General features: G+C 51.0%; 2 protein-coding genes across 2 annotated transcripts; both read right to left on the bottom strand.

Moving 5' to 3' along the window:
* Positions 1 to 6,232: 6,232 nt before the first annotated feature.
* On the bottom strand, positions 6,233 to 9,123 carry LOC119362642 (probable leucine-rich repeat receptor-like protein kinase IMK3). Its single transcript, XM_037627887.1, has 2 exons — positions 7,174 to 9,123; positions 6,233 to 7,079 (listed from the first exon to the last, which is right to left on the bottom strand). The coding sequence occupies exons 1-2, from the start codon at positions 8,912 to 8,914 to the stop codon at positions 6,454 to 6,456; spliced, it is 2,367 nt and encodes a 788-aa protein (XP_037483784.1). The 5' UTR covers positions 8,915 to 9,123; the 3' UTR covers positions 6,233 to 6,453.
* Positions 9,124 to 11,872: 2,749 nt separating this feature from the next.
* Positions 11,873 to 14,972, bottom strand: LOC119362641 (pentatricopeptide repeat-containing protein At5g04780, mitochondrial-like). Its single transcript, XM_037627886.1, has one exon. The coding sequence runs from the start codon at positions 14,842 to 14,844 to the stop codon at positions 12,640 to 12,642; it is 2,205 nt and encodes a 734-aa protein (XP_037483783.1). The 5' UTR covers positions 14,845 to 14,972; the 3' UTR covers positions 11,873 to 12,639.
* Between the last annotated feature and the right edge of the window lie 12,116 nt (positions 14,973 to 27,088).

Below are 27,088 nucleotides of genomic sequence, written 5' to 3'. Positions count from 1 at the left end.
TTTGCTCGATGATCAGCGAGCCATAGAAAATAAATAGATCTTCAAGAAGAAGACTGACGTTGAGGGTAATGTTATTGTTTATAAAGCTTGACTTGTCGCAAAAGGTTTTCGACAAGTTCAAGGGATTGACTACGATGAGACCGCATCTCCCGTAGCGATGCTTAAGTCCGTCCGAATCATGTTAGCAATTTCCGCATTTTATGATTATGAAATTTGGCAAATGGACGTCAAACTGCATTCCTCAACCAGAACGTTTTATGGATTTCTCAAAGAAGAGTTGTATATGATACAACCAGAAGGTTTTGTCGATCCTAAAGGTGCTAACAAAGTATGCAAGCTCCAGCGATCCATCGATGGACTGGTGCAAGCATCTCGGAGTTGGAATGTACGCTTTGATGAGATGATCAAAGCATATGGTTTTATACAGACTTACGGTGAAGCCTGTATTTACAAGAAAGTAAGTGGGAGCTCTGTAGCATTTCTGATATTATATGTGGATGACATATTGTTGATCGGAAATGATATAGAATTTCTGGATAGCATAAAAGGATATTTGAATAAGAATATTTCAATAAAAGACCTTGGTGAAGTTGCTTACATATTGAGCATCAAGATCTATAGGGATAGATCGAGACGCTTAATAGGACTTTCACAAAGCACATACCTTGATAACGTTTTTGAAGAAGTTCAAAATGGATAAGTCAAAGAAATGGTTCTTGCCTTTGTTACAAGGTGTGAAGTTGAGTAAGACGCAAAAACCCGACCACGGCAGAAGATAGAGAGAGAATGAAAGTCATTCCCTATGCCTCAGCCATAGGCTCTATAAAGTATGCTATGTTGTGTACCAGACTTTTTGTGTGCCTTGCCATGAGTTTGGCAAGGGGGTACAATAGTGATCCAGGAGTAGATCACTGGACGGCGGACAAAGTTATCCTTAGAGAACTAAGGAAATATTTCTCGATTATGGAGGTCACAAAGAGTTCATCGTAAAGAGTTACGTTGATGCAAACTTTTACACTAGTCCAGATGACTCTAAGTCTCAATCCGTATACGTATTGAAAGTGGGAGCAATTAGCTAGAGTAGCTCCATGCAGAGCATTGTAGACATAGAAATTTGCAAAATACATACGGATCTGAATGTGATAGACCCGTTGACTAGACCTCTCTCACAAACAAAACATGATCACACCTTAGTACTTTTTGGGTGTTAATCACATAGCCATGTGAACTAGATTATTGACTCTAGTAAACCCTTTGGATGTTGGTCACATGGTGATGTGAACTATGAGTGTTAATCACATAAAGATGCGAACTATTGGTGTTAAATCACATGGCGATGTGAACTAGATTATTGACTTTAGTGCAAGTGGGAGACTGAAGGAAATATGCCCTAGAGGCAATAATAAAGTTGTTATTTTATATTCCTTATTCATGATAAATGTTTATTATTCATGCTAGAATTGTATTAACTGGAAACTTGATACATGTGTGGATACATAGACAAAGCACTGTGTCGCTAGTAAGCCTCTACTAGACTAGCTCGTTAATCAAAGATGGTTAAGTTTTCTAACCATAGACATGTGTTGTCATTTGATGAATAGGATCACATCATTAGGAGAATGATGTGATGGACATGACCCATCCTTTAGCTTAGCATTTTGATCGTTCAGTTTTATTGCTATTGCTTTCTTCATGTCGATTACATGTTCCTCTGACTACAAGATTATGCAACTCCCGGATACCGAAGGATGCCTTGTGTGCTATCAAACGTCACAACATAACTGGGTGATTATAAAGATGCCCTATAGGTATCTTCGAAGGTGTCTGTTGGGTTGACATCGATCGAGATTAGGATTTGTCACTCCGAGTATCAGAGAGGTTATCTCTGGGCCCTCTCGGTAATACACATCATAAGAAGCCTTGCAAGTAAAGTGACTAATGAGTTAGTTGCGGAATGATGTATTACGGAATGAGTAAAGAGACTTTACAGTAACGAGATTGAACTAGGTATGAAGATACCGATGATCGAATCTCGGGCAAGTAACATACCGATGACGAAGGGAACAATGTAAGTTGTCATTAGGGTTTGACCGATAAAGATCTTCGTAGAATATGTAGGAGCCAATATGAGCATTCAGGTTCCATTATTGGTTATTGACCGGAGGGGTGTCTCGGTCATGTCTACATAGTTCTCGAACCCGTAGGGTCCGCACGATTAACGTTCGATGACGATTTTATATTGTATGAGTTATGTGATTTGGTGACCGAATGTTGTTCGGAGTCCCGTATGAGATCACGGACATGACGAGGAGTCTCGAAATGGTCGAGAGGTAAAGATTCATATATAGGACGATGATATTCGGACACTGGAAGTGCTCCGGGGGTACCAGGTACTTATCGGTTCACCGGAAAGGAGTTTCGGGTACCCCCGACAAAGATATGGGCTTAATGGGCCAAGTGAGGGAACACACCAGTCTACAAGGGGTTGGTGCGCCCCCTATAGGGCCAGCCATATGGGGAGGAAAGGAAAGGAGAGGAGGAGAAGGAAAGTATGAAGTAGGACTCCTACTTCCTTCCCCTCCCCCCTCCTTCCTTTCCCCCTTGTCCAATAAAAGGAAGGGGGGAGGCCGAATTGGAGGAGGCCCCCAAGTAGGATTCCTTCTACTTGGGGCGCTCCTTGGTGCTCCACTCCCCCTCCCACCTATATATATATATATATGGGGGGGCACCGCTAGAACACACAATATTGATTCCTAGCCGTGTGCGGCGCCTCCCTCCATGGTTTACGCCTCCGGTCATATTCCCGTAGTGCTTAGGCGAAGCCCTGCGCGGATCACTTCCCCATCAACGTCACCACGCGGTCGTGCTGGCGGAACTCATCTACTTCCTCGATGCTCTACTGGATCAAGAGTTCGAGGGACGTCATCGAGCTGAACGTGTGCAGAACTCGGAGGTGCCGTACGTTTGGTACTTGATCGGTCGGAACGAGAAGAAATTCGACTACATCAACTGCGTGGTCAAACGCTTTCGCTTTCGGTCTATGAGGGTACGTAGACACACTCTCCTCATCTCGTTGCTATGCATCTCCTAGATAGATCTTGCGTGATCGTAGGAAATTTTTGAAATTGCAAGCTATGTTCCCAACAGTTAGAACTCAAGGGAGCGGCTTCACTATAAACAAAAGCACCTGACCATGTGTGGGAATAAGTAAGGGAGATTGAGCGGCTTCCTTAGGAGAGTCTTCTTGGTTGTGTCCTGCATCTTGGCATCTCACCAATCTGGCCATCAATGGAGGTCAAAGGCAGCGGAGGGATGGAGGGAGGGCGCAGCCAAGGGAGGATGGCCAACATTGGAGCAGAGCGGAAGAATGTGGAGAGACCTGCACCGCTGTTGAGATTGATCCCAAAATTCATGGATTATTTTTTGGTTGACGTGGAGATTGCGTGTTGAGAGAATGCCGACATGGCATCATGCTGATGTGGAGATTATGCATGTTGAGAAAATTAATAGTGATGGATCAACTTCTTAAGAATGTAAGATGTAAGATAAGAGGGAAGTTCAGATATTGGATTGGTAAACAATCTGGGAGAAGAAATTTGGCATGCTAGGGAGTGCAGCGAATAAGTAATTTTACCGGAGCCGGGATGTACCGGTGTTGTATCCACTGTCCATCGGTTACATCAAGATCCGTGCAGTCCGACCCAGTATAACACAATAATTCATTCCAGCAAGTATACTTTGTAATACGGTCTGAGACAAAACAATGAATAGCAGCTTTTTGCAGAGAAGAGAGAGAGAGTTAGAATTGAGAGATGCACGCTGCATGCATTCTCTCTCCATACAAATGACATGTACTTAATTTCATCCTTAAATTTTAAATGATTGATATTTGTTAAGTGAAATGTCCATTTTTTAAACTTTTTATATATTTGGAATCGTGGTGACTGGATCTTTAGAACAAGATCAATCTTGGATATATTTGCAATACTTTTTATTTTATGTATTTCAGTTATCTTTGAAATGACTTTCACAAAGCATAAAACTGTTTCGCTTTGAAAAAATATTTCCTATATTTGAAACAATCAGTTTCACTCCTTGCAAAAAAAGAAATAATCAGTTTCACACACGCAACAATCTATTTCACATAGTCAAAATAACCAGTTTCACATATTTAAAAAATGGACCTAAATTGTTGCATAAAACTCACTTGACTCATTTCAAAATATAATTTCACTCATTTCAAAAAACTTATTTCAACCCTTAAGAGATCGATTCCACAGGTTTTGCCATAAAAACTTGATTTCGGTCATTTTGATTTACTGATTTCAATTACTTCAAAAACATATTTCAATTATTTCCAAAAACAATTTCACTCGCTTCATAAAACATATTTTGCTCATTTCAAAAAAAATTGAAATAATCAGTTTCACATGTTTGAAATAACTAGTTTAATTTTTTTGAAATAACTAGTTTCACGTATTTCACACCAAAAAAATGTGGCATGTGTATTTGAAAGGATTTCACTCATCTTAAAAATTTGGTTTTATTTATTTCAAAAAACTAATTTCACTTACATAATTAGCTTTCACTCAATTTAGAGAAACACATTACACTCACTCAATTGTAATAATATGTTTCGCTCGTTTCAAAGAACAGATTTCACTCATTCGAAAAGATAGATTTCACACATTTCACTAGTTTCAGAAAACAAATTACACTCACTCATTTGAAATAAGTGAAATTTAAATTTTGATATGATTGAAATAGAAAAACTTAAACTAGTTTAAATATATTCAGAATTGGTCTCGTTCTATAGATCACATGTTTAGGAATTTGAATATATAAAAAATTTCAATAATAGAAAATTAGTGTTAGAGATATTGTCCATCTAAAATTTTAAACAAAGATAAAATGGATGAATTTGTGTGTGACACAGATGAGAGATTCTGCATGCATGCATGCGTACCGTGTTCCTGTGAAAAGGTACTACATCATTCTGACATTGATTAGACTAAAATTAGAAATACAAGAGATTTTTTGCAATGAATACTTTCATATACACATGCACATGGTCCCACAACTTTAGATCGGGCAGCACCTCATTGGTGGGAAGATAACCTGTAGCTCCCAGTTTGGTAAAAAACACTTTGCGGGGAGTGCAACTTTTCGGTGCCATCTGCATTCGGTCAGAAAAAAATCACAAAAATCAGAAAAATCCAAAAAAATTATTTGCATGGTAGAAATTTAGTACGCGAGGTCCGCTTCAATTTTCAAATCATCTGGACATATGGGAAGAAATTTGGCATGCTAGGGAGTGCAGCTTTTCGGTGCCCGGACTCATTTGCACCCGGTTAGAAAAAAAATCACAAAAATTCCAAAAAAATGCATGGTAGAAACTTTAGTACGTGAGGTCCGCTCCAATTTTCAAATCAGCGGACCTCACACATCAAATTATCTACCATGCAATTTTTTAATGTTTTTTGAATTTTCTAGTATTTATTTTGAATTTTTTTCGTCGGCGTGGATGAAGATGAGTCTAGGCTCAGAAGTGGATTTCCACATGCTAGGAGGCTTCTTACTGTAAATAGGATTTAGAAGGAAGAGAGAGAGGAGTAGGGCGTTTCGATGTCCAGACTCTTCTGCACCCGGTTAGAAAAAAATTCGTCAAAAATTCAAACAAGATTCAAAAAATTCCAATAAAAAAATATGCGGTAGAAAATTTGATGCATGAGGCCCGCTTCAAATTTCAAGTCATTTGGACCTTTGAGCAGCTCTCAGTAAAAAAGACAAATCGGACCAAAACAGTACATGAACAGTGAATATTTTTTACATACCCCCAATTCGTCTTTTTTTCTGAGAGCTCATCAGATGTCCAAATAATTTGAAAATTGGAGCGGCCCTCACGCATCAAATTTTCTACCTCACAACAAAATTGGAATTTTTTAACTTTTCTAATATTTGTTTTAATTTTTTTCGTCAGGGTGGGTGCACGTGAGCTCGGGTGCAGAGATGGATTTTCGGAGAGAGAGTTTTTTCTTTTCTCGAAAAGAGAGAGCGAGGTTTACTGCGAATGGTTACTCTTGATTAATCCAAGCCACTGGAGTACCCCTATTTACTTTCAGAAGGAGTGCGAATCAAAATTCAGTTTGAAATTCTGAAAAGGCTGTAAGAAATTCAGAACGAGAATGTGATCAACAGTTTACTGACGAGGAAGCAGGCTGTAAGAAATTCAGAACCAGAATGTGATCAACAGTTTGTGATAAATCAATAATGTTTATATGGGTTTGGAATTCCTGACAGAGATTCTAGTGGCGCAAATAATATTTGCCTATACAAACTATAGAAAATGAAAAAGAAGGACAATCCCTTCAACTTATGAATATACTAGGTTTTCAAATGAATCAAAGAATTATCAAAACAACTAAACCTCAATGTAACAATCTTCTTTCTTCTCTACTCGTTGCTTGCAGAAGCAACATGGCCTTCCTCGCTTGGCCCGGCGCCGCCCTCCGGCCCAGGCCGGATCTCCTCGAGCTGCCGCAGCACCTCCCGCGCCTCGGGCCTGGCCGACGGCGAGACCTCGACGCACTGCAGCGCGAGCTTGAGCGTGTCCATGAGCTCGTCCCCCTCCGGGCCGGCGGCCGTGTCCCGCATCAGCTCCAGGTCGAACACCTCGTTCGTCCACTCCTCCTTCACGATGGACCCCACCCACTGCGGCAGGTCCATGCCGTTGGTCGTGTCGGCGGGGGACTTGCCGGTGAGGAGCTCCAGGATGATCACGCCGAGGCTGTACACGTCCGTCTTGCCGCTGGCCTTCTTGAGCTTGGACAGCTCCGGCGCGCGGTACCCCAGCGCGCCCGCCGCGGCGAGCACGCTCGAGTTGGCGGCGGCCGTCATGAGGCGGGACAGGCCGATGTCGGCGATCTTGGGGCTGGAGTCGTCGTCGAGGAGGACGTTGCTGCCGGTGAGGTTGCCGTGGAGGATGTTCATGTCGTCGTGGAGGTAGGCGAGCCCGCGGGCCGTCCCCTTGGCGATCGCCATCCGCGTCGCCCAGTCCACCGGCGTGTTCGGAGCTCGAGCTGAACCAACGCCATGAACCAAATGTCAGAACTCAGAACCACAGAGTTGAATCCAGCTTCAATGGAAGAACAATTTTTAAGGAGGGAATCTCACCGTGCAAGAAGGCGGAGAGGCTGCCCTTGGGAATGTAATCGAAGACGAGCAGCTTCTCCCCCTTGGGGCCGAGGTAGTAGGCTCTGAGCGAGAGCAGGTTGGGGTGCCGGACCTTGCCGAGCGCCACCGCCTCCGCCTCGAACTCCTTCTGCCCCTTGGTGATCTTCTCCCGCAGCCGCTTCACGGCCACCAGGCTGCCGTCCTCCAGCGTCGCCTTGTACACCGTGCCGTACGTGCTCTTCCCCATGATCTCCGCGGTGGCGCACAGCAGGTCGTCGGCCGTGAACGCCAGCGGCCCGTCGAAGTGCACCAGCTTGCCTCCCACGTCGCCGCCGGACTCCGCCTCGGACGCCCCCGGCTTCTCGCCTCGCCCGGCAGCTGCAGCGGCGCCGGCGCCGGCGGCGTCCTTGCTTGACGACTGCTTCCCGCTCCGTGCTCCGGTGCTAGTGCCGGACTTCTTCTTCCTTGTCAATAAGCAGAGCAGGAGGCAGCAGAGCGACAGCAAGATGAGGACGCCGATCACGATCCCGGCGATGATCAGTGCGAGCTCCTTGGTGCTGAACTTGCGGAGGCCGTGGCGCCCGGCTGCCCCCTGCGAGGTTGATGCCGGCGCCGGAGACGGAGACACGGGACAGGGCGGCGAGGAAGCAGAGTAGCCGCAGAGCAGTATGTTACCGGCGAAGGAGGTGGGCCCAAACTTCTGGGCGAGCGAGGCCGGCACCGCGCCGGAGAGGTTGTTGTACGAGACGTTGAAGGACTGGAGCGTTGCGGTGAGGTTTGCAAGGCTCTCCGGGATCTCTCCGGCGAGCGCGTTGCCCGAGAGGTCGAGCGTCTTGAGGTCGTGAAGCGACCCCAGCTGGGCAGGGATGGAGCCGTTGAGGTTGTTGCCGTCCAGGTGAACCTCCTGCAGCTTGCTGAGCCCGGCGAGCGACTCCGGCACCGGCCCGTCGAGCGAGTTGTGCGCGAGGCTGAGGAAGACGAGCTGGTAGCTCCCGGTGACGGCTTCTTTCCGCGAGGACGAGGACGGCGCCTTGGAGCCGCCCCCGAAAGAGTCGGGGATGCGGCCGGAGAGCTTGTTGTATGAGAGGTCGAGGAAGAGGAGCGACGAGGAGCCGACGACCTCCGCGGGGACCTCGCCGGAGATGGCGTTGCGGCTTAGGTTGAGGCGGATGAGCTTGGTGGAGTTGGCAATCGAGGCCGGGAGGACGCCGGTGAGGAGATTACTGCTGGCGTCGAAAGACTGCAGCGCGAGGCAGCGGCCGATCTCCGGCGGGACGGCGCCGGAGAAGCGGTTGTTGAAGAGGTAGAGGCCGCGGAGGTCGGGGAGGAAGCCGAGCGAGCTCGGGACGGCCCCGGCGATGGCGTTGTCGTGGAGGCTGAGGCGGCGGAGCCGGGTGAGCTGGCCGAGCCCCCGCGCGGAGAGGGTGCCGGCGAGGCCGCGCCAGGGGAGCGTGATGGCGACGACGTTGCCGTTGACGCACTTGATCCCCGTCCAGGCGCCCGAGCAGGCGCCGCCGAGGCCGGTGGCGTTCCAGGAGCGGAGGAAGCCGCGGGGGTCGGAGAGGTCCCCCTTGATGGCCTGCAGGCCCTGCCGGTCCGCCTCGCTGATCACGACGCCGTCCCCGGCGGGATGGTGGCCGTGGGCAGCGGCCGCCGGCGACGGGAAGAGAAGTGAAACGCAGCAGCAGTGCAGGACGAGCAGCAGGGCGGCCGCGCGGTTACTGCCGAGCCGCAGCGGCATGGTGCCGGCCGGTCTGTACACGAACGGAAGCAGGAGCAGGGAGGCTATGGAGTCCGGGAGAGACGCTGCGGTGGCGAGGGGGGAGGAGTGAGGGAGGGGGCGGGCTCGTAGGTAGGTAAGGTGGGGGAGTGTGGTGCGGTGGTGGTGTCATAAATGTGGCGCGCCCGCGAGCGATTCCTGGCGCGGCAGAGATGGGCGCGGGGAAGAAGACGAGGGCGCGCACGAGGCCGCCAACGGCTAGTAGAGGCAGGAGGGGAGCACGAGCTAATGGATGGGTTGATTCCCTCCCAACGGCTAGTTTCAGATTAACTCGTTCAGGATGCAAAGTGTACACGATGTCTGCGGAGCAACGACACGTCTGCGGCCCGTCCCGCGTCGACCCGCGTTTGCTAATAGCAGCATTAGAGCATCTACAATCCGACTGAACTAATTTGACCTCCTATACGTCGACGCGTCCATGGACAACGCCATGTCAGGGGCATATTCAAAGCTGACAATCCAAAAGCTAGCCGCGTATGTCCGATTTAGATTTCAAATGAACAAAAACCGAACAATTTTTTTACATAATAAAATCGGATGCTTTTCATCTGAATCGGAGCAAATTCGTTACATTTAGACATTTTTCAACTAGATCGGACACTAAAACTAGACTAAAATGACCGTCGGCGCCCGTTCCATATTCCGGCCAGCCATGAGCCCCGGAAAATGAACCCCCGCCCCCTCCGAGGCCCCTCCGTTGACATGTCTTCCCCGTGTTCGGGAGCCCGCTCGTCGGACTGCCGGATACCCTGAAGGGTTATGCTTCAGCGAGAGGAGAAGAACAACATCCGCTTCTTCCGTACCTTCCTTATGTCCGGTTGCGCCACTCATCGGAGCGGCCTCCTCTTCCGTGAAGCACGGATCCTGGTTGGTTTTGGGGGTGGGGGGCGACGGTGGCCTGCGAAGTGGGGCACACCGGCAACGCGCTGACGGTGGCCTTCGTGGGACCCAAATGGCGGCGGCCTCCAATGATCCACTTTTTCTCGTTGTCGGCGGTGACCGTGGATGTGTTGGCCGCCTCGTTGATCTCCACGACGTCGACTTCTTTCTCCTTCGGCAGGGCGCGGTTCCGCGCACGTTGACGGTGAATGCCGCGGGAGGAGCGGTACGACCCCGCATCATCCAGTAGCATATTTGCCCGTGCCGCCGTGCTCCTCCGCGAGCTGGTTTGCAGCAGCGACTTGCTTAACCACACGCCACATGGAGCGGCCACTTGTTCCTCTGCGCGCCAGCCTACAACCTTGCCCATGGTACTGACGGCCTCGAGCGGCTTGGGAGGTCGAGCAGCGAGTTGCCTAGCCCGTATTTCTGTGGGCCACCCAGCTGGCTTTTATGATGGAGAACCCCTCTTCCTGCTCGTCGGGTGCCATGGACAGTGTGGAGAATATGATGCAAGGAGGAGATGGAGAGCGAAGGTGTGGTGCACTTCTTTCTTGGTGTCTGGCCTCATTTTAATAGCCAGTGGACGTGAGAAGGCAATCGATGTTATGTTTAATGTCGATCGACCCGCTAACAAACGTGTGGTTAGAGTAGGTTTTTCGGCACACGTGCGGCTTTAATGAATGCATGCGAGGAGGTGTTTTTAGCCGGGCAGGCGAGGAGGCGTGTTCAGCCGGGCGTGCATCGGGAGGTGTTCTCACGGTCGGTTCGCGAACGAACGTGTGGTCGAAGTAGGTTTCTCGGCACACGTGCGACTTTAATGAATGCAGGCGAGGAGGCGTGTTCAACCGAGCATGCCGCGAGCGGCACTCTCACGGCCGACGCGCCGCTTCAATGTAGGCACCAGTAAGAGGTCGCGTCCACTTTGGGCCGACATTGTGGAACAATTTTATAAATTCACGATGTTTTTTTGCTTTGTATATAAACATTTCTTGAATTGTACAAAAAAATCAAATTGATGAACTTTATTTGAATCCATGAAATTTTTTAAAAAAATTGTGTACAATTTTTTAAATCCTTGAATATTTCTTGAATTTTGTGAACATATTTTGAATTCACAAACATTCTTTCAAATTCACAAACATTTTTATTTCCCAAACAATTTTAGGAAATCGCGAGTACTTTTGAATACATGAACATTTTTATACAAAATCACAAACATTTTTTTATTCATGAACATGTTTTGAATTCCCGAACAATTTTTAGAAATTCACAAATAATTTTTAAAATTGTGACATTGTTTTGAAACTCGTGATCATTTTTTTGAAACAACGAGCATTTTTTGAGATGCATGGATATTTTTTCTAATTCATGAACATGTTTTGAATCAGCGATCATTTTTTTAATTTGCAAACATTTTTTTCACAATCATGAACAACTTTTGATTTCCTGAACATTTTTTTAAAGAGAGAACAAGTTTTTAACATGCCAACATTTTTCAAAATCACAAACATTTTTTAAATCCATGAACATTCTTTCATAACTCGTATTTTTTAGAAATTTGAATTTTTATGAGATTACGTATTATTTGAATATAATAATAAAATAAAAATGAAATGAAAAACAGAAGACATCCTAAGCCGCACATGGGCTGGCCCAAAAGGGTGCGCGATGGGTAGGCGGGGTGCACATTGGCTCGTTCACCAGTGGGAACGCTAAATACAAGGCATCGTGGAGAGGTTAGTTACTCCCTTTATCCATTACATGTCAGAGCAATAATATATGACATGTAAATTACACAAATCATACTGTCAAATTCGTATGTGAAAGGAGTTTTCAATGTTATAATTTTCACATTATACATGTCATATATTATTCACCTTATCAATAGTCAAAGACATTTCGAAAAACGCATTAGGCCCTATATATATATATGGATGGAGTAGGAATATTACGTAAAGAGCACATTCCCTAAAAAAAACATAAAGAGCACAGCATTTACGTAGGTGTAGCATTTTTTGCCTTCTTTAACTGCAAAAATTTGCCAAAGTCTGCTGGAGCTACTTGTGTCCCTCCATTATTTGCATGGGCCGTTTAGTCATGCATCTCTCCGATCTTAAAGGTCGCCTCAAAGTTCCATCCCAATGGACACCAACACCAACATCCTTCCCCGGGAGTGATATAATCTTTACAGGAGTTCCAGATTATAAAAAAATTAGAACAAGGGCTGACACTGGCTTCCTACCAATCGCATTCGGCACACAGTCGCCGCTGCCTTCCCAGGGCTGCCCTTTTCCGATCGCCATGGTCCCAATTGCACAGTCCCGGCCTCCCTGTCCCACCTCGCACTCCTTCGACCTCCTCGCGACGCCGCGCCCTTCTGTCCCTTCTCTGGTTGACATGAAGCTCGCCGCACCTTCCTCAACCTTCGCTCTCCTACCTTCACCAACCGCATGTCCACCTCCCACTGCTCCCGCCACGAAGAAGCCACGCGACCAGGAAGGACGACACAAAGTAGTCGGAGCAGTGTCAATGCTGCCATCACTGTAGCTGGTCAGCGAGGACCCCCGTTGTCACCCATCAGATCATGATGCCCTCCTCGTAACATAACGACCGCCCGCTCACCATGGCACCATTACAAAGAAGAGGCGGGGCTCAAAGGCGGTGGTGCGCTGTTGAAAGGTGCTGGCAGCAACAACCGAGTGTGCGAAGGAGCAAATGTGCAGGTGCGGGAGGAAGAAAAGAAGGAGAAAAAACTTTGACCAGCGTGCGAAAAATTTGCCACCAAAATTGTTGAGGTAAATCTTTCACCAGAAATCCTCACAAGAACACCTTGCATCCTTGAAATGATGAAACCGATACAAATCTCGCACAACGATCTCCCTATCTGTGGCTCGGCTTACATACTTGATTGCTTCATGGCAGTCTACACAAATACGCAGGTTCTTGAAGATTCGAAGTGGAGTCCCACTGGGAGTGCTGATGATCCCAAACGCCATGGCAAGCTTCTCACTGTGGAACCTCAGAGCTGTCTCCCTCTGTTCCTCCTCCACATCATGAGCAACAAGATCAATTCTACTGGTGTACCCCAGTTCCTTTATTCTCTCCATCGACTTTGCCAAGCAGGTATAAATTTCAGATGATCTCGGGTGTGCCGTGTCCCCCGCGACAAAAGTATGCACAATGTTCTTCAGATGGATCCAGGATTGTCCGGGTTGCTTTCGAACCCCCCTTTCCCGCATCAAACTTCTGAGCTTCGAAGTATCACGCCATTTGCTGTGAGTGGCATACATGTTTGACAGCATAACATATGACCCAGCATCACATTGCTCCAGTTGAATCAAACTTTCAGAAGCAAGTTTTGCATGCTCCATGTCCTTGTGAACACGACAAGCTGACAGTAATGTCTTCCAGACAATAGATTCATGCTTAATCTTGTTTTCGTTGATGAAGTTATTTGCTTTGTCGAGCAGTCCAGCTTGACCATAAAGATCAACCATGCAATTGTAATGTTCAATGCTCGGAACAATTCCATACTCTTCTTGCATTAGCTTGAAGAAGTGCTCTCCTTCACTGACCAATCTGCCATGGCTACAGGCAGATAGAACACCGACGAGGGTGACCTCATTTGGTTTGATCTTTTCTGCAATCATCCTGTTGAAGAGTTCTATGGCCATCCTACCTTTCCCATGGGACGCATAGGAGCACAGCATTGAAGTCCAGAGAGCAACGTTCTTCATGGGAGCTCTGTCAAACATCCTGCAAGCGTCGTCAAGGTTGCCACACTTAGCATACATGTCGACGAAGGTAGATGCCAATGGTGCATCAAAACTGTGCCCTAGCTTCTCGACACATCCATGCACTTGCCTACCTTGCTCAACCATCCCTGCATTTGCACACGCTGCAACTGCACTGGTGAGGGTGAACTGATCTGCAGCAACCCCTTGACGCAGCATCAACCGGAAGAACTCAAAAGCTTCTTCCTCCCTGCCATTCTGGATGTATCCAGCGACCATTGTGCTCCATGCAAATTTCATGTCGCCGGTAAGATGCGACCATCTATCAAAGATCAACACGGCAGCCTCTATTGAGCCGCACTTGCAGTACATGTCCATGAGAGAGCTCCGAACAAATGCGTCAGTCTCCAGTGCAGCTGTCAGCACACGGCCATGGAGCTGCCGGCCGAGGTCTAGCAAAGAAAGCATGCCAGCCAAGGCAAGCGCCGTGGAGTATGTGTAGTGATTAAACTCCACTCCAGCTCGTGCCATATGATAAAGGCGGTCCAGCGCCTTGGCAGCGCACCGATTCCGCATCAAGCCGCTGATGATTGTGTTCCAGCTTGAAGTGTCTCGCATCGGCGACTCATCAAACAGCTGCACCGACCCAAGAACGTCGCCGCTCTGCAGACACGCGCTGATCACGATATTCCAGGAGACGACGTCAACCTCGGCCATGGCTCTGAATGCCCGCTTAGTCCCCTCGCAGTCCCCGCACTTGGCGTACATGTCGAGAACGGCGTTACACAGCACCCGGTCCAGATGCACCCCGTTCCTCAGCAGCCATCCATGGATGCGCTTGCCCGACTCCACGTCGCCGAGGCCCGAGCAGCACCTGAGGACGGCGGCGAGAACAAACGCGTTCGGCGCGGTTCCGCCCTCGGCGAGCATCTCCGCGAACGCGCCCATGCCGTCCGCGTGCCGGCCGGCGCGCGCACAGCCAGCGATGGCCGCCGTCCACGCGGCCGCGCTCCTCTTGGGCGTTTCGTCGAGCACCCCGCGTGCATCGTGGAAGTGGGAGCCTCTCACGCAGGGGCTCGGAACGGGGAAGCGCTCGCGGGGAGTCCGGGCCAGTCCTGCCTCGGGCGCGCTCGCGGGAAGGGACTGGAGACGCCGGAGGGGCGGCGGGGAGGAGGGAGACGAGGAAGTCGGCGGCGATGGCAGTGCGGTGGAGCGAGGTGAGATAGTCGGCGGCGATAGCAGCGCGGCCGCAGCTCTCCTAGCCGCGTGCCGCATGAATCGGCTGGCCGCTGGTGTAGTAGCCTCGGAGGCGAGGCCGCGAGGCGAGGGATGGCGCGCGCGCGTGGAGGCGGAGGCGGAGGCGGAGGCGAGCGCCGGGTTGGAGGGAGGAAGGGCGCTGGCGAAAGACGGATGTTACTTTGTTTGATTTGTATGCACACTGTAATATTCAAATACAGTGCACAAAAATCAAACAAAGCACACTCATAGGGATCATCATTTACGTAAACCCAAGTGCATATTTACCATTAACCAACCGCTTACAAGAAACAACTCTAGTCATTTCATTCAATAAGAGGCCAATGCTAAATACCAGTGCTTTCCCATGGTAGTACAAGAAAGATGGATGCATAACATACAGCTAAGAGCATCTCCAGCTGTTGGCCCCCAGGCGGTTCGAAAAGTTGCCGCCTGGGGGCGAACCGGCGCTAAAATAGGCCTGGGGCGATCGGGTTCCTAGCCGATGCCCCAGTGTCGGCCCCAGGCGTCTGGTTTTACATTTTTTGAACATTTATTTGTCTAAAATTCAGCGAACGGGGCAAATATTCGGTGAAACGGTACATAATCTCGGCGAACTGAAATAGTTTTTTTACATAGATAAAATACTTAAAAAACAAACAGTCCGCGAAATAACGCGCTGAGAGAGGCGAGGTCGCCATCGCCGCCGACGTCGCCGCCGTTGTCGTCGTACTTCTCCTCCTTCACGCAGACGCCACTGCTGGACCCCTGCCCGGGGTCGCCCTGGCGGACCGGCGGCGTCGTCGCTATCGTCATCGAGGACGACGACGCCTCCCTCGTCGTGGCCACGGCACCGAGCGGCGAACTGCTCAAAGGCGCGGCGCTGGCGCTCCAGCTCCGTCCGCGCCCAATCTTCGCACGCCCACTTCAAGGCCGCCACATCGTCGAGCCCTGGCTCCGTCTTCACGATGGCGAGCCCCGGCTCCGTCTTCGGCTTGACGAAGCGGGGAGGAGCCGGAGAGGAGGCACGCCCGCCCTCGTTGATGACGATGCCGGCGCTGCGGGTGCGCCGGCCGAGCGGAGTCTCGGCGGTCTCCGCGGGCTCGGCCTTGACGCCGAACAAAGCCGACGAGCCGGAGGAGCAGGAGGAGGAAGAAGAGGAGCCAACCCTCCTCGGCATTGTTGAAATGTGAGATGGGCCTAGAGCCCATATGACAATTTCAGATTTGATCTCTAAGGGCCCATGTAGGTGGCATGACAAGGTGGTGGGAAGTTTAGTCCCACCATGCTAGTGGAAGAGAAGTTGGAGTGGTTTATAAGGGTGGCTCTTCTACATGCTATTGGAGCTTGAGAAGAGAAGAGGCCCTCGCGCGCTCCTCCTCCGCCGCCCGCCTCGCCACGCCTCGCCTCGCCTCGCCTCGCCTCGTCACGACGCGCCGCGCCGCGGGTTGCAGGAATGAGCCGAGCCGAGCTCACACCTATGCGCTTATTTTTGCCAGTCACTAACGGAGAGGTTCTGACAGCAGGGCCACGATCTGAGACGTCGGATCATGGGCTGTCACGGACTCGGACGTGGGTCAAGCCCACGTCTCTCCACGCGGCTGCGTCTATATAAGTGTGTTGTGTCCCCTAACCCTAGCCGCCACGAACAGATCACATCTGCTCACGCGCACGCCCGCCGTCGTTCCTTTGCTGCTGCTGGCGCCGGTGATTCCGTCCCGTCCGCCGCGTACACGGTCGACGGGAGAGCAGGTCTCCGAAACCACGCCCTTCTGGTTCCTGTACGGGGTGAGGGGTGAAAAGGTTTTTGGGCAGCGATTACGTGACTGCTCGCTTCCGATCGTCTACCTCCTCTATGTCCGCGTCGCCTTCGTCGTCACCATGTCCACCGACACCGACCGTGCCGCCGCCGAGAAAGCTGAAGCCGACAAGAAGGCCGCCGAGGACGCCGCTGCTGCCACCAAAGCCGCGGCCTCTACATGGCCTACTGGAGGGTATAACTCGTTCATCCCGCTCCTGATTATTTTCATATTAGCAGTACTAGCAGTATGTGTAGATCTGTCTACTGTTTGCTTAGTACGTGCATGTTTAGATCAAAGTCAGTACGTCATCAACTTAGTCAATGCCATGCTAGTGATTTACTCGTGGATTATTTAATCGAGAAATTGCCTATTTACTCAACAATCCAAAAACCTATTATGTGTAGGAATTTTTCGGCAAGTGGCTTTGCCGCTGCACTGAAACCGGATAAGTTTACCGGTACGTATTTTAAGCGTTGGCAGACAAAGACCACTTTATGGCTCACGGCTATGAACGTGTTCTGGGTCACCGGTGTGTCCACGGGAACGATTGCTCCTGAACAGGAGAAGGCGTTCAGGGAGGCAACCACTGTGTTTCTCGGAGCAGTTCTTAGCGTGATCGGAGATAAACTGGTCGACGCATATTTACATGTGCATGTCGCCAAGGACTTGTGGGAGGCGCTCGAATCTAAGTTCGGGGCCGCCGATGTAGGGAGCGAGATGTATATTGTAGAGCAGTTCCACGATTACAAAATGGTTGAGAACCGTCCTGTACTGGAGCAGGCTCATGAGATAATATGCATTGTTAAGGAGCTTGAGCTTCTGAAGTGCGAGTTACCGGGCAAGTTTGTCGCGGGCTGCATAATCGCTAAGCTCCCCAATTCCTGGAGGAACTTTGCCACCACTCTGAAACATCAGAGGCGTGAATTCTCTGTGGAGGATGTCATTGGCCATCTGAGTGTTGAGCAGAATTCGAGGGCAAAGGACTCGCACGGAAAAGGGGCCGAAGGGACTTCTGTTGCCAACATGGTGAACCAGAAGGACTTCAACTCCCACAAGCCCAAGGGAAAGAACGGTGTCCAACACAATACCGACTTTAAGAAGAAGGGTAAGAAGACCTTCAAGAAGAACAAGAAGGACGAGGGCTGCTTTACTTGTGGTTCGATTGAACATTGGGCCAACAAGTGCCCAAACAAGTACAAGAAGCCAGGACAGGAATCCAAGTCTGTCAACATGATTGTGGGCAACAATGAGAATGGTGCATCTGGGTACGGTAATTTATTTACTGTTTTTTCAGTGTTTCAACCCAACGATTGGTGGGTGGACACAGGTGCAGGTGTTCATGTGTGTGCTGACATTTCATTGTTCACTTCTTACCAGGTCACAGGTCACGGGTCTGTATTGATGGGGAATGGAGCGAGTGCTTCTGTTCATGGTGTTGGCATGGTCGATCTGAAGTTTACTTCGGGAAGGATCGTGCAGCTGAAGAACGTGCAGCATGTCCCCGCCATCAAGAAGAACCTCGTTACTGGCTCCCTTCTATGTAGAGAAGGGTTTAAGTTGGTTTTCGAGTCTAATAAATTAGTTGTTACAAAATATGGACTCTTTGTTGGAAAAGGTTATGAGAGCGGAGGGATGTTATGCCTTTCCCTCGCAGATTTTTGTAATAAAGTCGTGAACCATATTCATTCGAATGTTAATGAATCTGAAGTTTGGCATTCACGTCTTTGTCACATTAGTTTTGGTGTTATGACGCGGCTAGCCAAGTTGGATTTAATCCCGAGTTTCACCTTAGCCAAAGGTTCTAAGTGCCTTTCATGTGTGCAAGCTAAGCAACCTCGCAAGCCTCATAAGGCCGTGGAGGAGAGACACCTGGCACCATTAGAACTCATACATTCTGATCTTTGTGAGATGAATGGTGTGTTGACTAAAGGTGGAAAGAGATACTTCATGACATTGATAGATGATTCCACTAGATATTGCTATGTTTTTCTGTTAAGTACTAAGGATGAGGCTCTACACTACTTTAAAATCTATAAGGCAGAAGTTGAGAATCAACTTGAAAAGAAAATTAAACGATTTCGGTCAGATCGTGGTGGAGAGTACTTCTCGAGTGAGTTTGATTCCTTCTATGCGGAACACAGCATTATTCATGAGAGGACGCCTCCCTATTCACCCCAGTCAAATGGGGTTGCCGAGCGGAAAAACCGTACTCTAACTGATTTGGTTAACGCCATGTTAGATACATCGGGTTTATCCAAGGCATGGTGGGGGGAGGCTATATTGACGGCATGTCATGTCCTGAATAAAGTTCCGACAAAGGATAATGAGATCACTTCCTATGAGAAATGGGAAAAGAGAAGGACAACACTCTCGTACTTGCGTACTTGGGGCTGTTTGGCGAAAGTCAATGTGCCGATCCCCAAAAAGCGTAAGCTTGGACCCAAGACTGTGGACTGCGTTAATTTGGGCTACGCTAAGAACAGCGTTGGCTATAGATTTCTAGTAGTGAAATCTGAGGTACCTAACCAGAAGGTCGGTACAATTATGGAGTCTAAGGATGCTACATTCTTCGAGGATATTTTCCTATGAGAGATATGCAAAGCACTTCTAGACAGGAATCTGAGGAGACTCCTGAACCTGCCATCCCTATGGAATATTATGAACAAACACATGATGAAAATCCTGAGGAGGATGACGAGGAAACCCTTGGTAGGGGCAAGAGACAAAGAACTGCAAAGACCTTTGGTGATGATTTCTTCGTGTACCTCGTGGATGATACTCCCACTTCTATTTCAGAAGTGTATGCCTCTCCAGAAGCTGACTACTGGAAGGATGCGGTCCGTAGCGAGATGGATTCCATCATGGCTAACGGGACATGGGAGATCACTGAGCGTTCCTATGGTTGCAAACCATTGGGATGTAAGTGGGTGTTCAAGAAAAAGCTTAGGCCCGATGGTACGATTGAAAAGTACAAGGCTAGGCTTGTGGCCAAGGGCTATGACCAGAAAAAAGAGGAAGATTTCTTCGATACTTATTCACCTGTGGCTAGACTGACCACCATTCGAGTATTACTCTCGTTGGCGGCCTCACATGGTCTTCTCGTCCATCAAATGGATGTTAAGACGGCTTTTCTGAATGGAGAGCTAAATGAGGAAATCTACATGCAACAGCCAGATGGCTTTGTGATAGATGGTCAGGAAAGAAAGGTGTGTAGGTTGCTGAAATCTTTATATGGCCTGAAGCAAGCACCTAAGAAATGGCATGATAAATTTAATACAACTCTGACATCTGTTGGCCTCGTTGTTAATGAAGCTGACAAATGTGTATACTATCGCCATGGTGGGGGCAAAGGAGTTATACTATGCTTGTATGTTGATGACATACTGATATTCGGAACCAACCTCAAAGTCATTGAGGAGGTTAAGTCGTTTCTGTCTCAGAACTTTGAGATGAAGGATCTTGGTGTGGCTGATGTTATCTTGAACATCAAGCTACTGAGAGATAATGATGGTGGGATCACACTTCTGCAATCCCATTATGTTGAGAAGGTGTTGAGTCGTTTTGGATATTCGGACTGCACACCATCTCAAACACCATATGATCCTAGCGTGTTGATTCGAAAGTCCAAAGGCATGGCTAAAGATCAATTGAGATATTCTCAAATCATTGGTTCACTGATGTACCTAGCGAGCGCAACGAGGCCTGACATCGCGTTTGCTGTGAGCAAACTGAGCAGGTTTGTTTCCAAACCGGATGATGTACATTGGCAATGCTATTGAAAGAGTTATGCGCTATCTGAAAGGTACTATGAATTATGGACTTCACTATATCGGAGACCCGTCGGTACTTGAAGGGTATAGTGATGCGAATTGGATCTCTGATGCTGATGAGATGAAGGCCACAACTGGGTATATGTTTACTCTTGGAGGTGGCGCTGTTTCCTGGAAGTCTTGCAAGCAAACGATCTTAACGAGATCGACAATGGAAGCAGAATTAACAACATTAGACACTTCTGGTGTTGAAGCAGGATGGCTTCGAGATCTTTTGATGGACTTGCCACTGGTTGATAAACCGGTTCCGGCTATCCTTATGAACTGTGATAATCAGACTGTCATCACCAAGGTAAGAGTTCAAAGGACAACATGAAGTCCAACAAACACATAGGAATGAGATTAAAAGCTGTCAGAAAATTAAGAAACTCCGGAGTGATAGCGTTGGACTATGTCCATACGGCTAAGAATCTGGCAGATCCCTTTACGAAAGGGCTATCACGTGTAGTGATAGATAGTGCATCGAGGGAGATGGGTATGAGACCCACATGAGTTACCATGGTGGTAACCCAACCTATGTGATCGGAGATCCCGTGAAGTAGAACCTGGGAAAACAAGCCAGTGGTGAACTGAGGAGAGTAACTTTACTAACCCACTCCGTTGGAGATGCAATACTCTCGGAAACTGTATGGAAGGATGACTACTGTCTTAATGTGTTCCAAGGCTTATATGTATAAGCAAGATGCTATCCTACAGAGCGATCTTTGGAGGAACATACCTATGTTAGCCCGACTGCTAGTCACAGTCTATGAGATTGGGGTGATCTCTAGTAAGCTCATGAATAGGCCAGGAGTGTGACTTATATGCTCCACCCAAGGGGTCAGCCTTCGGCAGCCCAGTACTAGTAAGACATGTGGTGAAACTTCTTTACGCCAAACTGACAATTCAAGGCATAGTCCATTGTTCAGTTGTGAAGGAGTGTAGCTACTTGCTCTAGGTGAAGCTCAACCTTAACAGGTCTTCACTGAAACACTAGTATATCAAAACAGCATTTGGAACAAAGGACAAAGTGGGCCCCTGAGATCTGGTGGGGGATTGTTGAAATGTGAGATGGGCCTAGAGCCCATATGACAATTTCAGATTTGATCTCTAAGGGCCCATGTAGGTGGCATGACAAGGTGGTGGGAAGTTTAGTCCCACCATGCTAGTGGAAGAGAAGTTGGAGTGGTTTATAAGGGTGTCTCTTCTACATGCTATTGGATCTTGAGAAGAGAAGAGGCCCTCGCGCTCCTCCTTCGCCGCCCGCCTCGCCTCGTCACGATGCGCCGCGGGTTACGGGAATGAGCCGAGCCGAGCTCACACCTATGCGCTTATTTTTGCCAGTCACTAACGAAGAGGTTCTGACAGCAGGGCCACGATTTGAGACGTCGGATCGTGGGCTGTCACGGACTCGGACATGGTTCAAGCCCACGTCTCTCCACACGGCTGCGTCTATATAAGTGTGGTGTGTCCCCTAACCCTAGCCGCCACGAACAGATCACATCTGCTCACGCGCACGCCCGCCGTCGTTCCTTTGCTGCTGCTGCCGCCAGTGATTCCGTCCCGTCCGCCGCGTACACGGTCGACGGGAGAGCAGGTCTCCGAAACCACGCCCTTCTGGTTCCTGTACGGGGTGAGGGGCGAATAGGTATTTGGGCAGCGATTACGCGACTGCTCGCTTCCGATCATCTACCTCCTCTACGTCTGCGTCGCCTTCGTCGTCACCATGTCCACCGACACCGACCGTGCCGCCGCCGAGAAAGCTGAAGCCGACAAGAAGGCCGCCGAGGACGCCGCTGCTGCCACCAAAGCCGCGGCCTCTGCATGGCCTACTGGACGGTATAACTCGTTCATCCCGCTCCTGATTATTTTCATATTAGCAATACTAGCAGTATGTGTAGATCTGTCTACTGTTTGCTTAGTACGTGCATGTTTAGATCAAAGTCAGTACGTCATCAACTTAGTCAATGTCATGCTAGTGATTTACTCGTGGATTAATTTAATCGAGAAATTGCCTATTTACTCAACATGCATCCATTGGCTGCCGCTTCGGCGGGGGACCGGGGAGGTAGGGTACGTCAATGGCGGGTCATTGCCGTCCTCGAGGTGATGGAGGACGGTGTGGAGAGTGCGGCCGGGGGCGCCCCACCATAGGCGGTGGCCCTCACTGTTCTTGGTCCTCCGCACCATTGGCGCCCCGTTGGTCGAGGCCAGCCGTTGTGCCTGCTGGTGCTAGAAGTACGGCGCCCAAGCCTCATGGTTGTCGGCGGCGTACTACAGGAGGGCCCGCTGCTCCTCCGTCAGCGATGCCCGAGCGCGGGCAACCTCGTCGGCGAAGTAGTCGGCGCGCACGGTGACGTCTAGCAGCGAGGGAATGGGGACGCCACCGGCGCTGAGCTTCCACCCCCATCCTCGACGCGCGCATGTCTGGAGGCGCCGGGCGTTGGCCTCGAACAGCAGGTAGGCCTCCCACTCGTGCAATGAGCGGCGGCTGAAGCCATTGGCCGCCGCCCCATCACCGGGGAACCTCTCGCCCGTGAGGAATCAATGGAAGGCTGACCGACGGGCAACCTTGGCATTGATTCCCCGTGGGAAACGGAGGCGATGAGGACGACGAGGTGTGTGGGTCACTAACTCGGCGGACCCGCTGTTCTTTCGCGCCAAAATCGATTGCCCCGGCGTCCCCCAGCGCGCCGGGTTCGGCCTGGGTCCGCCGGCGCCAAATTCGGCTCAAACCGGCGAAAAATAGGCTTCTGAAGGTGTGACTGGGCCGATTTTTGGGCGCTGGCGCTAAAAAAACGCCTTGAGGGGTTTGTTGGGGACGCGGCTGGAGATGCTCTAAGACACTGAGTTCCTCGCTTTTCGAAGCTGCTACAAATTGATCCTTGATCCAGTAAGGCACACATAAATCAAAACTACAAGCTAGGTATGCAAATGTTACGTCCTCGAAATATGTGTATGGTGTAATAATCTGACAACAATGTTAGATCGATGTGCAAATACATACTGGATATATGCATGTGTTGCCTGGAGTCCGAAATTTCTCCCATTTTTTGGTCAAATGAACATACAGTACATCACTTTGTATTAAATATGGAGTAGCATATATTGAGTATATTGATTATTAGGAAGTATAGGATAGACTAGGATTCGGTCCTGTCTTGTCTTGTACTCCAAGTTGGTCTTTGTATTTCTATATATACGCCCACGAGGCTCAATCAATACAACGAACAATTACACCAAAAACCTCTCTTTCTTCTAACATCGTATCAGCCTTACATCGATCCTAAATCCTAGCCGCCGCCGCTTCCGCACCTGCGTGCCGGCCCCGGGGCGGTCGGCCTCCATGACCGCCGCCGGGGGGCTGTGCCGCCCGTACCTAGGGTTCGTCCGCCGGTCGTGTCGACCGGCTGCACTAGAGAGTCTTTTTCCCAAGCCCTTGCTACGAGTTTTCTCTCTCCCGCCGGTCATCTTGATCGATGGTTTACTGTTTAGTTTTCTGATTTAAGATCGGTTTGCATCGCCCGCCGCCGTCATCGACCTTCGTGCAGCTCTACTTCGACTTTGGCGTCGACTCCGTTAGCCTGTTCAACGACACGACGGGCCTCACGCGACCCGCGGCGGACTGTAAGAGCAACTCCAATGGGGCGATCCATTTCGTCCGCCCGTGTCCGTTTGGGTCGGCGCGGACAGAAAAGATCTCGACGGACCCAACGCGCCGACCGAAACGGACGCGCGTCCGCTTTCATCCGCCTGCCGATCCATTCCCGGCCCATTTTTGAGCCGGATTTGCGTCGGCGCGAACACAAGACGGACGCGCGCGCGCGCCCTCTCTCCTCCCCACGCATGCACAACCTCCACCGCCTGCTTCGTGGCCGACGCCGCCGGCCATTTTTTCCGATGAAAAAGGATACATAGATAGTTCTTGCATACACAGATAAAAGAAAAGATCAACTACTCGTCGGTTTCCAACTCTGACTCGGTAATGTCCTCCTCCGACGTCTGAATATAGGCGTCAGCAGCATGCTCGTCCGCGAAGTCCCACCCCGATGTTTCTCGCAGCCTCAATCTCATTTGAGCGTTCAGCTTCCGCGCACGCTTGCCCTCCCGATAGGCGGCTCGCGCCGTCCTCCTGGCCTTCCTCTCTGTCCTCCTCTGCTCATAGAACTGACGTTCGTCGACGATGTCATGCGGGAAGCGTTTGCGCCACAGCACCAAGGCTTGCACATCCATCTCGGCGAGGGCGAGGCGACGCATCCGCCTCCGGTGGACGCGACGATCCTCGTCGGTGAAAAGCCGCGGGAGAGGTGCTAGATCCTGCGCCCGCTGGCTCGACACGTCAGGAAAATTCATATCCCGACGAGGCCTCAGGAGGCGCCACGCCGCCGCGTTGTACGCGCGGGCCGCCTGCTCAGCGGTGTCGAAGGTGCCGAGGATGAGCCGTTTCTCGCCAAACAAGATCTCGACGGAGAAGGCGACGGAGGGGCGCTCGCGGACTCCGCGAAAATCCGAAGCGTCGAGGATGCGCATCGACATGGTGGCGCACAGGCGGCGAGGCTAGTGAGAGGGGGCGAGACGAGTGGGCGGCGGCGGCGGACTGAGTGTGGAGGGAGCGCCATCTTTTATAACGAGTGTCGGCCGTAGCGCGCCAAAATGCGCACGCGAACATTTCCCATGCTCTGGAGCGCCAAAGCCAGCGCGCGCTAGGCCGAATTTCCCCCACGCGTGCGAACCTTTCCCGCGCGCTGGCATGACCTAAAGCGCGCGCGGTCATGAAATGGGTCGGCGCGTTGGACGCGCTGCCGATCCAAATCTAAAAAAGGGCGAACGGCGGGCGGGCGGTCGACCCAAACGGACAAAAAACAGACAAAAGCACCGTCTGTTTGAGTCGGCCAGTTGAAGTTGCTCTAAAGGTCGTGGTCCGCGTATCCGCACGTTGGTCTGCCCGTCGTTCTTTGCCGTACTTCGCCGCCTCGTTCCGATCAGGAAACCTACATCGACTCCACTGGATCGTGCAGCGCATGGTAGTACATGATGTGCTGGTCCCGCGGCCACTTGGGCAGTTGTACGCTCGTGGTTCTATACGGTCGCCATCCGTGCAACAGGACTACGGCCATCAAGCTAGTTAAAGATCGAATTGCTCTGCATCAGGAAGCTTCACGTGACACCTCATTAGCATGCCTACAGCATGCATGTACATGTGCAGAATCAATCAATCAGCAGCTCGCTTTTCACCTGCGGCCGCGCGCCATCGTCGTCCAAGTGCACTTCGCTACCGCGATTCTGTCCTCCTGCCCGACGATCCACTCCATCTTCATTGCATGTTCGGTCTGATCAACTGTATATGTGCCTTCATCCGCGTCGCGCGACCGACCTGATCAGTGGTTGCGCGTGCCTTCATCGGTTCTGGTGAAGATCTACTTGAGTATGCGCACCTCCATCGATCAAGCATCGGGCTGCCGCTGCATTGCCCCGTCGGACCGCAGCGCCGCCGCCCCGTGGTTCTCCCCGCGGCTGCATGGACCTACGTGCTGCCACTGCGTCGCCCCTTTGGGCCGTAGTGCCGCGGCCCGCGGTCTACCGCCGCCCCGAGTATGTCTGTTCCAGGCCGTCTTCGTGGCGGCACCGACCCTCGCGCTGCCACTGCGTCGTCCCATCGGGCCGCAGTGAGCGTGGCACCCGGTCTCCGCCGCCGCCCGAGGCCGTCCCCGTGGCTGCACCGACTCGCGCGCCCCCGTTGCGTCGCCCCTTCGGGCCGCAGCGCCATGGCCCGCGGTCCCCGCCGTCGCCCCGAGGTCTTCCCGTCGTCGCCATGACCTGCCCGCCGCCACTGCGTCGCGGCCCGCGGTCCACTCCGCCGTCACCGCGCGTCGACCTCCCGTGGTATGCACCACGCCGTCTCCCTTGGCGCGGGAACGTCACCGTCCGCGCCGGTCTTCGTCACACTGTCAGGGTTCTTCGCCTACTTCGAGCACCGCCGCCGCGCTCCTAACTTAGCTGCCGCCGCAGCTCTTCTTCGGCCGCCGCCGCTGCTACCCCCGTAGCCGACGCCGCCGCCCGTCCACCTTCTTTCATCTTCGTCCAGCACCATCCCGTCGCCAGCGTCACCGTCATCTATCCCGACCACTTCGTCTACTCCGACCACCGTTGGTGACATCGGCCCCGCGCCGATGGACGCCGCAATCGTTGTCGAGTTCTTCTCTGCTGGTCTCTCCAACTTCTTCGTCATGGCGTACAGCTCGTGCAGGTCCCAGTCTACGCATGCCTGGTGCTGGCAACACCGCCGCGTGCCTTTGTCCACGACGTGTCCCCGGGCCTGGCAAGCCTGGTGCGACGCTTCGTCAACTTCGTCTTCGTCCGTCTACGCATGCCTGGTGCTGGCAACACCGGCACGTGCCTTCGTCTACGATGTGTCCCCGGGGTTGGCAACCCTGGCGCGACGCGTCGTCAACATCATCTACTTCCTGGCGCACCACTACTTCGACACCACTGCGCCCATGACTAACTCGGCGCCTCCTTGCGCCCGCGGCTCCACGACGACTTCCTCGACACCGGCCACCCCGACTCAACATCGACCACGGCATTCGTCGCACGGCTACCTCGACCGCGGCTCCACCACAAGGTCTCTCGACTACCTCGACAAACAGCACAAAGGGCTACCGCCTTGCTTGA

The sequence above is a fragment of the Triticum dicoccoides genome, chromosome 2B (genome assembly GCF_002162155.2).
Source record: "Triticum dicoccoides isolate Atlit2015 ecotype Zavitan chromosome 2B, WEW_v2.0, whole genome shotgun sequence".
NCBI lineage: Eukaryota > Viridiplantae > Streptophyta > Magnoliopsida > Poales > Poaceae > Triticum > Triticum dicoccoides.
Note: the sequence above shows the minus strand (reverse complement) of the source record. Positions and strands in the feature narration are given on the sequence as shown.